At 43.6% G+C, this 10553-nt stretch overlaps 1 protein-coding gene across 1 annotated transcript in view; it reads right to left on the bottom strand.

The window, feature by feature from the left end:
* The window catches only part of RIMKLA (ribosomal modification protein rimK like family member A), a gene marked incomplete at both ends in the record, with an annotated part of 28273 nt that extends 27172 nt beyond the window's left edge, over nt 1–1101 (bottom strand). The window contains one exon of the mRNA XM_081224602.1: nt 939–1101. Coding sequence (XP_081080728.1) covers nt 939–1101 — 163 coding nt within the window. The remainder of the gene's footprint in view (nt 1–938) is intronic.
* Between the last annotated feature and the right edge of the window lie 9452 nt (nt 1102–10553).

A 10553-nucleotide genomic window follows, 5' to 3' on the forward strand; every position in this document is an offset into this window, starting at 1 on the left:
AGTTAATTTAACTAGGCGTGATTGAAATAATATGAATGGTATTCCAAGGAGCACTCTCACTGGGCCCAAAGCCCCTTGAGTCCTGGACCCCCCTGAAGTGACTGGATACCTCCAGACTGGAGGCTGGAAAGACTCAAAACTGCAGGCCAGGGGGAGGTTCCTAAGCCAGGATTCCTAAGTCAGAGACCGTCTGTATTAGGATAGTTAAGAATATCTAAAAACATATGTAACCTCTTGAGGTCATGGTCACAGATGATAACCATGTCTTACCCCAAAAAATCTCTTGGACACAGCAGTGGAGAAATCGGGGAGGCCAGAATGGTCTGTACCTGAAATCTTGGCTTTTCTGGAATCGGAATTCAGTACTTTCAGGGAGGAGGATGAGTTTAAAGAAAATCCATCAAAGGTCTTTCCCACTTTACACTCAAGAGGTGACTCCAATCTTTCTCAGATTTCTCCCCATCTGCAGGTTCGTAGCTTGGGAATAATATTCTATGTAGTGCATTAACGATGCTTAGACACTCTTGGAAAACTTTTAAAAACATTCATCCTAATGGCAATTTTGTAAATTTAGTGTGGGCTTCTATAAATCTAAACTGACAGCGTATCAGTGAGAGCACAATTGGCTAATTTGGGGTTAGCTTGATTTTCTTCGGACCTCCAGGAAGCTTCAGGTGAATTTCAGTTCCTTCCAAACTAAGTCTCCTAAGTGAATTAAATCCTGTTCTCAAATCTTGGCCTCAGGGCAGATGCTGGTGGTCAAAGAAGCTCTCAAGGTTAGGGGCTTTCTCTAACCCAAAGAGGTCTCTCAGGGGAGAGCGGCAGGTTTGGAGGCCCGTTAGGAGATTTGGCCTGGGGGGGCCCGGTGCGCGCGCCCACCCGCTGGCTCTCGGAGACCCCGGAGCGCCTCCCCGCCCTCCCGGGCCCACCTAGCTCACCGAGGTTGCCGCCGACGATGGTGACGGCGATCTGGTCCATGAGCACCGCCCGGAAGCGCACGTCCTGCTCGGAGCAGCGCTGCCGGAGGGCGCGCAAGATCTGCACCTGAGGGTAGTCCTCGCGGATGCGCCGGTCCGTCAGGAACCAGAGCTGGGAGCACATGGCGGCCAGGGCGGCGGCACCCGGCGGGTCGCGGGCCCCCTCGGCGCCCCGGGCCGCTCGCTCCGGCTGGCGGGCGGCCAGCGTCCCGGGCGAGCGCGCGCCGCGACTCAGCTCCCGCCGGTGCGCCAGGCGCCTCTGCAGCCCTGACCCAGCGAATCTGCCCGGCCACTCAGCGCCGCCGCCGATCCCGGCCAGCCAATCAGCGCGCTGCGCCGGGCGCGGGCCGGCCGCGGGGCCAGCTGCAGAGGCGGCCGCGGAGGGGCCCAAGCTTGCAGCGGCCAGTAGAAGGGACCCGCTTGGGTTTAGCGGCCCCGGGCAGCCCCGAGCGAGGAGGGCGGCGGGGAGGCTGAGGGAGGGCATCCCCTGCCCCGCGCTGGACCTCGCTGCGCGTGGCGCTGCCGGCCGCGGTGGGGCGGCCGGAGCGGGAGGGGCTAGGGCGGCGACCCAGTGAAGCCGAGAGGGTGTCCGGGCTGACGGAATAGTGGTCCGCAGCGGGCAGCGGGATGCTTCCCAAAGGCCGTCCCGAGCACCCAGGGGCTGGGAGCATCGGCGGACCCCTACAGAGCCTGGGGCACGGCCTCGGGGACGTCCCAAAGGAGACTCCGGGGCCTGGTGAAGGTCACACAGCTAGGCCTCCAGGTGGACCCTGGCCTTGGAATGCTCTGCCCAAATCCTGGCCTGGAGCTGGGGTGGGGATTGAGGGTTCAGATAATTTGAAGGTGCGTTTCTCAGGGTCTCAGGTTTTCTTTCACTGGACACCCCCTCCCAGGATGCAGCGGTTCTGGGCCTGCACAACCTCAATGTGAAGAAAATGGACTCCTTTTAGTTAGAAGGACCACCAGCTGGTCTTCCCCCATCCCCCCAGCCCGTACAACTGAGTCATCTTTAAACACTGTCCTCGGTCCTAGCCAGTCGCAAATTCTGCCAGCAAACAACTATGTTTGAATCCAGACTTTCCTCTCTAAATAACTGAAAGACCGAAGATAGCCATCTTTGGAGATTGCATTTGCTCTTCTGGCTCATTAAAATATTTGTCTTTTTTTTTTTTTTTGGCTTAGCGGGGCAAGAGGAATTTCAAAGCAGGCCAAACTGATAATTTAGAAATGGGGTAAGATATCTCAGGTAAGGTGTAGGCTTCACTATATATATTTTGCAGGTGTGTGCATTTACCCACTTGATGTGCCATTGGAAAATATGTCTAAATGGAATTTCAAAAATTAATTATTTTGCAAGCAATGTTAAGTAAATCTTTTTGTGTTGCAAAATACCCGCCCCCTCATGAATGTATTTTCTTAAAGTAGCAGTAACTTAGTGCCCTATGACTTAGTAACTTTCAAAACTATCTTCTAACCACAGATCAACTTGGGCACTAGAGGCTCTATCTTGTACCTTGACCATTTCCTTGATGTCCTATGGTATATGTTTTGTACACCCTGATGCTTTCTACTTGCTTCTGCAGGATCATAATACATAGGATGTCTATAAGATGATCAGAACCATAGCTGTCTGGAACGATAATTTGTATATGAGTCACTAAATTTAGAAGTTGCTTACAATCCATTTTCATAGTCATCTTCATAAGTCGAGAATGTTTAATTCATATGCAGATGGATGCCAAGATCCCCAAAACCCAAGCTTGAGGAGAACAGGATCTGGGGATCCAGATGTTGTGATCACTTCTTCACTGTCTTTGCTCACCCTCCCTAGAAGGTTGCTAACACCGCTGTGATCTCCCTTTTCTAGGATGGGTGATAAGTGAGAACCTGGGACAGTGGCAAATCCAGTTAGGACATAGCTAAACTTATGTTGGTATGTTTTGTTCTATTATCAAAATGATCAAGCACAGAGGTAACTGCCCCAGATTTGGGTTATTTTCTAAGGTGTATTACCTTATATAATATTTCTCCATAGATGACTCCCAAATTCAGTCCCCTGACCAGGGATCGAACCCACGCCCCCTGCAGTGGAAGCACAGAGTCTTACCACTGGACTGCCAGGGAAGTCCCCAAATTCAATTTTAACCCTGACGCCTCCTGAGCTTCAACAATATAAAACCATGCTGTCCTGCCATCACCTCAATGTCCCTAGAGCTAAACTCATTCTTTTCCCCTTCATTCCAGGTTCAGCTGTCTTAAACAATAAGGAAAATGTATTATCTCCTGTAACAAGAAATCCAGGTAGGTCAGTTCTAAGGTTTATTCATTTAACAGCTCAGTAAATTTATCAGGGACCCAAATTCTTTCCATCTTTTCACTCTGACTACCTTAGGCCAGTGCCCCTCATAGTTACAAAATGGCTGCCATAATTTCAGCTGACACATGCATACACACACTGTCCAATGGAAGTAGAGAAACTGTTTCTTTCCCTGTGTCTCTCTTTATTAGCAAGGAAAACCTGTCTCAGAAGACCGCAAGCAGGCTTCTCACACTCTCCCACATCTAAACCAGTCACCAGCAGAGAGTAAGAAGCCATCATGAGTGGCTTAATGTAATCATGATTTACCCCCTGTGGCTGGGAATTGGAATCTCACCAAGCACATGTAGAGTTAGGTGAACACCTGGGCAAAATTGGGGTTCTCTTAGGAATAAAGGGAGAATAGATGTTGGGAGGACAAACAATGGTGTTTGATACAGATGGCAATAAGGTAAATGTATCAGGATAAGCCAGGTTAGGCTGTGGTAACAAGTGATTCCAAAGTGGCTTACAACAACAACGTTTTATTTCTTGAAATACTGTACATGCCCATAACAGGTCAGTTTGGCGTATTTGAGGTTGTCTTCATGCCAGGACCCAGGCTGATAACGTAACCTTTTTCTGGAACAATGTTGGTCGCGTGGAAGGGGGAAAATGATCACGGTGAATCACACGCTGGTTCTTAATGTTTCTGCCTGGAACTTTTACATGCTAGAGCTCACATTTTCTCAGTCAGAACAAGTTCATCTGGCCAAGTCTGACATTAGTAGGGTAGCAAAGTATTATCCTTTCCTGGCAAGGGCAACAAAAATTTGTGAAAAACTATAACCAACAATATAGTCTGCCACACTCAAGGATGAGAAATAGCCAAATCCTACTCTGCTAACGTCTCTCCTTCCTTTAGGGTTCCCAGGGGAACTATATAAAAGAAAGAAATTGGAATAGAAACCAAAGGATCATTTTATTCATAACTCAGCTAGCACACAATAACCTCTAGAACAGAACTCTGCCAAAAGACCGAATCATATGGCTTATGTGTAAGGCTGAAGTGAAGCTTCGTAATTCCCTGCTCCGCCTCCACCCTCTAGATTTTGGGACTATCATGCATAGGCATGCCTGTGGAAAGAGGGGAGAAGATGATCAGATCTGTGAGCAGACCAGCTTTACTCAACCAAGTGAGGGCCAAATGGAAACTGGGCTGGTCCTACCTGGAGCAAGAACAGCACTCCTGACCGTGTGCCCTTTCAACACAAAGTGACCCAACCACCAGTAAAATGTGAACTCGTTGGTGTCCTGGGCTCTGAGCAATCAGATTAAAAACTTCTTCCTTCTGAAAGTAGCCAGTCAGAGGACAGGGCAGAGGAAAAGGGAATTCCTTCCTATGTTCTCACATTCTCAATTTTGTTCTCTCTTAATCCATTAGGAAGATGGGTAGAAAAGTCTTCTGCCAGACAAATGAACATGCCTTGTCTATTTGCCTCCTCAACTAGACTGTAAGCCTCTCAAGAACAAGGGCCAATGCATCATGCATCACTGTTTCCACATATGGTAGGTACTCAAGTATCTGTTGATAAAGTTAGGACTGTCGTGTAAAAGACATCACTGCAATTTCCATTGAGAAAACTGTGGTCAGTTACAGATATACTAGGTTTTTGTAACCTGGGATTCTGGGGCCCTATTTCTTATCTTACTTCCAACCTTCTATATATTGGCACAAAAGGGTACTGACATGTGGGTCTGGACAGTGGAAAGAAAGTGAAAGTCTTTGTAAATATTACACGTGACCCCAAGCAGATTGATATGTCAGGTTAGAAGATCAAAATTCAATTGACCTCAATAAATTAGAGAAATGGTCATCAATAACAGGTTAAAGTGCACTAGGATAAATGGAAAGTGGTACATTGAAGGAGCAAAAGAAGCATCACACATGTTCAAGAGAGAAAAACTGGCCGTGCAGGAATGTGGCCAAGACAGACCTGACAGTTGTGGCAAACCAATAACAGAATGAATAGAAAAATGGTGGGTTATATTAACAGGAGTCTACAAGGCCAAATTCATCTTCATATCCCTGGGACCTAGCACAGTGCCTGGCACACCGTGCATATTGATAAATAGTTTTTGAAAAAAATTGTGTGGCTTTGGTCAGATTGTTCATGCTATTCTGTCCCTCCGAAAGCCTTTGCATGATCAATGCCTATCTAGTCTTCAAGACCCAGCTCAGATACAATTCTTCCATGTTATCTTTCCCAGAATTTACCTTACCCTCACCTAGAAGAAAGCTCTCCATTTCTGAATCCTCATAAGCAGTTAATAACTGCTAGCGTACATTAATTATAATTAATATGTACTTAATTATAATTATGAAATATAATTAATTTTATTCTAGTCATGGGCTCTCAGTAATTACTGGGTGAATGGTAACTCTCAGATTATGACAATCCAATATACATAATTTCAAAATTATAGAATTAATGACTAAAGGAAGCGGTCTCAAATTCTAGAATTTTGCATTACTGGCACTGACTCTCTCACTTGCCTTGGTCTAGTAATCCAGATGTCAGCTTTCCCCTCATCCTCTTATTCAAGCTCCCACCCCTTATTCCCTCTCACACCAGGGTCTAAAGGAACAAGGCAGAATTTACTGAAGGGGAGACACGATGTACATCTTGTACACTGCCGTAATTCACTTGAAAATACCCTACAACGCACCTCTTTTTTCAGAGTACTCTCTGCTTCTGCCAGTACGGATCTTTTTCCACTCCACTCCCCAGCCTCCAGTCTTGTTGCTCTTAACTTCCCCTCCCAGAGTCCTATGCAGATTCCTCAACCTTTCGTTATTGGGAGGAATGCATTTTACCCCAGCTCTACTTCCAAACTTGCGCCCCTGATGAGTTACTGTTTAGCAAAACAGGCCTTTCAATTAACAGAGCCATCTTCTTCAGGAAATAGAGGGGGATTATAAATAATTTTTCCCTGTTGCAGATACAATTAACACAAAATGACTAAATGGGGTTAGTCAACGAAGTCTTCATTGGAAGCTTGTTGGAGTCAGCTTTTGAAGATGACAATAGATACAGCTTTGCAGGGCAGAGTGCAAGGAAGACATTCAGGTGGTTGCTAGCTGCTATCTGGCTCTGGATGAGCTAGGCTCTAAGAACCAGGTAGAAGTTTATAGTTTTCAAGGGGCTTTCCCTATCTCTCTTGAGACAAGGCTGTGTAATTGCTTATCTTGCTCTCTGCCAGCCTTAGCCTCACTCAGTTATAATCATTAAAGATAGATGTTTGTTGTCTCAGTCTTTCCTAGTTCCTTAGCCATTTCTGACCAGTCAAGGATTATATTAGAAGCCTCAGCACTATCTTTCCTCTCCTCTCATGTTACGATACAGGCTATGCTGCTGTAACAAAGACACTCTACAAGGAATTTATTTCTCTCTCACTTAATAGTCCAGTAAGGTGGATGTCCGGCATGAAAAGGTAGCTTTTTCCCCTTGTTCAACATGGGACCCAGGTTCCTATCATCTTAGTGTGTTACCTGCTCCAGCGGTGTGGTCATTGTTGGCATGTTTGAGGCTGGCTTTATTAACCATATCTGTGTTCCAGACCTCTGGAAGGAGAAAGAAAAAGTGGAGACAAGTAGCTTCCTTTTAATAGTGTAACATGAACATTATACTCCTAACTTTCATTTACATCCCAAGAACTTGGTCACATGGTCACATCTACTGCAAGGGAGGCTGGGGAATATATTCTTTAATTGGACAGATATGTGCCCACCTAAAACTCAGTGGAGGGGAGAAGGGGCTCTGTTACTAAAAGGAAGAGGAACTGGAGGGGGGGATGATGAGTGGTTTCCACCATAGCTCCTTACCCCTGTGTGAGATAAACTTCTTAGCATGGCATAAGTGACCCTATGGACCTTCGGCTTTCCGCTCTAATAGTATAGAATTCCTTGAACTGCCCTGAATACGGTTTTGTGTGTCTCACCTCCATGACTGTTCATGGTAAATCTTGCTCGCCTTTCTTTGCCTGCTACAACCAGCTCAAGCAGCATCTTCTCCGAGAAGTCTTCTAAACCTTAGTTTGGCACGAGTGAACCTTCTTTGTGTTCTCATAGCGCACTATGCATTCCTCTCCTTTGGCACTTGTCAAATTCTCCCACTGTCAGCACAAGCTTGAAATCCTCTCTTTATGGCTCCGTTTCCATCTAGGTTGTAAGCAACTTGAGAGCAAATATGCTCTGTCTCAGTCTTATTTGTATCCTTAGTACCTAACTGTGCTAAATTCCTTTTGCCCACCAGTGGGGAAAATAACTTGCACTATCGCCTGACCCCCTGCATGCCCACTGAGTTGTGGCTTTCATCTGTAATGGCCAGACTGTATACGTGGGCCTGCTTTCCGTTTGGATGGAAGCACTAGACTGAAACCCCTGCTGATCTAGGATACTGATCCTCTTGCTAGATTTTGTGAATTCCTGCCTCTGGGGGGCCTAAGATCTGTTTTGTTACTCCCTAGGGGCTGACTGCTAACCCAGAACCAGGGCATGACCCAGCCATGGCTAGGTTAGTTTCCCCCAGTTCTGCTCCTAGTGGGCTCTGGCTATTTCCCCCTTATCGCTGGTTCATCCTGCTAAGGCTTTATCATGCCTGACCTATGAATGAATTTGCCCATGTTAGGATTAATAAGTATTGTTGATACCTTCTGTTTGAAGCTAACTGGTCCAAGATGGGAATGGATTCTCAGATTTGTGGCATATCACTGACACAAAATGCAATTTGTATAGGCTTTCTTTAGATGAAGAGATAAATATATATATATATATATATCTTAAAACATATGTATCTTCAAATATATGTACCTTTAAAATATGAATATTTGAGTATGCAAAACCAGTATATTGAGAGGGATACTCATTTGGCAAATATTCTTTATTTCACAAAAGGATTGATCAGTCTTAGGAATTAATCTCTCTCTTTTTTTGGTATAACTTTAGTCATTGTTCAGTGAGGCAGCTTATGTCTGTCCTGGAGAATATTCCATGTGCACTTGAAAAGAATGTGTATTCTATTGCTTTTGGATGGAAAGTTCTGCAGATATCTATTAAGTCTATCTGTTCCAATATGTCATTTAAGGTCAGTGTTTCCTTATTGATTTTTCTGGCCATTGATGTAAGTGGGTGTTAAAAGTCCCCTACTGTTATTATGTTACTGTCAATTTTTTTCTTTATGTTTGTTAATATCTGCTGTATGTATCTAGGTGCTCCTATGTTGAGTGCATATATGTTTACAATTGTTATATCTTTTTGTTGGATTGATCCCTTTACCATTATGTAATGTCCTTCTTTGTCTTTTGTGACAGTCTTTGTTTTAAAGTCTATTTTGTCTGATATCAGTATTGCCACCCCAGATTTCTTTTTGTTTCCATTTTCATGGAATACATTTTCCATCTTCTCACTTTCAGTCTTTGTGTGTCTTTAGATCTGAAGTGAGTCTCTTGTAGGCAGCATATACATGGGTCTTGTTTTGTTTTTGTTTGTTTGTTTTTTTTAATCCATTCAGCCACTCTATGTCTTTTGATTGGAGCACTTAGTCCATTTACGTGTAAAGTAATTATTGATGGGTATGCACTTCTTGCCATTTTGTTGACTGTTTTCTGTTTGTGTTTGTAGTTCTTTTTGTTCCTTTCTTCTTGTTTTGCTCTCTTCCCTTGTGATTTGATGACTGTAGTCTCTATTGTTATGTTTGGATTCCTTTCTCCTTTTTTTGTGTGTATCTATCATAGATTTTTGATCTGTGGTTACCATGAGGTTTATATATAACAACCCATATATATGTGATTATATCAAGTTGATAATCTCTTAAGTTTGAATGCATTCTAACAACCCTGCATTTTTACCCCTTGCCCCACATTTAATGTTTTTGACTTCATATTTTACATCTTTTTGTTTGTGTATCCCTGAACTACTTATTGTGGATATAGATGATTTTACTACTTTTGTCTTAACCTTCTGACTAGCTCTATAATTGGTTGATCTACTACCTTTACTGTATATTTGCCTTTACCAATGAGGTTTTTCCTTTCAAAATTTTCATATTTTTGGTTTTGGCCTTTTCATTTCCACTTAGAGAAATCCCTTTAACATTTCTTGTAAAACCAATTTAGTGGTGCTGAACTCTTTTAGCTTTTGCTTGTCTGTAAAACTCTTTATTTCATCTTCAAATCTGAATGATAGCCTTGCCAGGTAGAGTATTCCTGGTTGTAAGTTTTTCCATTTCATCACTTTGAATATATTGTGCCACTCCCTTCTTGCCTACAAAGTTTCTGCTGAAAAGTCAGCTGATAATCTTATGGTAGTTCCCTTATATGTAACTAGTTGCCTTTCCCTTTCTGCTTTTAACATTCTCTCTTTATCTTTATTTTTTGCCATGTTAAATACAATGTGTCTTGGTGTGGATCTCTTTGGATTCTTCTTACTTGGGACTCTTTGATTCTGGACCTGGATATCTGTTTCCTTTCTCAGGTTAGGGAAGTTTTCAGCTATTATCTTTTCAAATAAGTTCTCTACCCCTTTCTCTTTCTTTTCTCCTTCTGGTATCCCTATAATGCGAATGTTAGCATACTTGATGTTTTCTCAGAGGTCGCTTAAACTATTCTCATTTTTTAAATTCTTTTTTCTTTTTTCTGTTCAGCTTGGGTGATTTCCATTACTCTGTCTTCTTCTTACTCTTGATCCAGTCCTCTGTATTATCTAATCTACTATTGTTTCCTTCTAGTGTATTTTTTATTTTAGTTATGTATTCTTTGTCTGTGGTCTTTTTTGTATTTTATAACTCTTTAACCTTTTCACTGTGTTCATCCATTCTTCTCCTGAGTTCATTGAGCATCTTTATGATCATCACCTTGAACTCTTTATTGGGTAGATTGCTTATCTTCATCCACTTCACTTAGTTCTTCTTCTGGGGTTTTATTTTATTCCTTCATTTGGAACATATTCTTCTATCACCTCATTTTGTCTAATTCTGTTTTTATTTCTATGTATCAGGTAGGTCGGTTTTGTTTCCCAATCTTGGAGAAGTGACTTTTTGTAGGTGACATCTTTTGGAGTCCAGTGGCACTGCCCCTCTGGTCACCAGAGCTATATGGTCTAGGGGTGCCCTCTGTGTGGGCTGCATAGGGCCTTCTATTGTAAAAGGGTCAACTACTGTGGGCATATTGGTAAATACCATATTGGGCATATTGGCCTGGCTGGTTCCCAGGTCCTGCCT

The sequence above is a fragment of the Mesoplodon bidens genome (assembly GCF_964165515.1).
Source record: "Mesoplodon bidens genome assembly, chromosome: 2".
Classification (NCBI taxonomy): Eukaryota; Metazoa; Chordata; class Mammalia; order Artiodactyla; family Ziphiidae; genus Mesoplodon; species Mesoplodon bidens.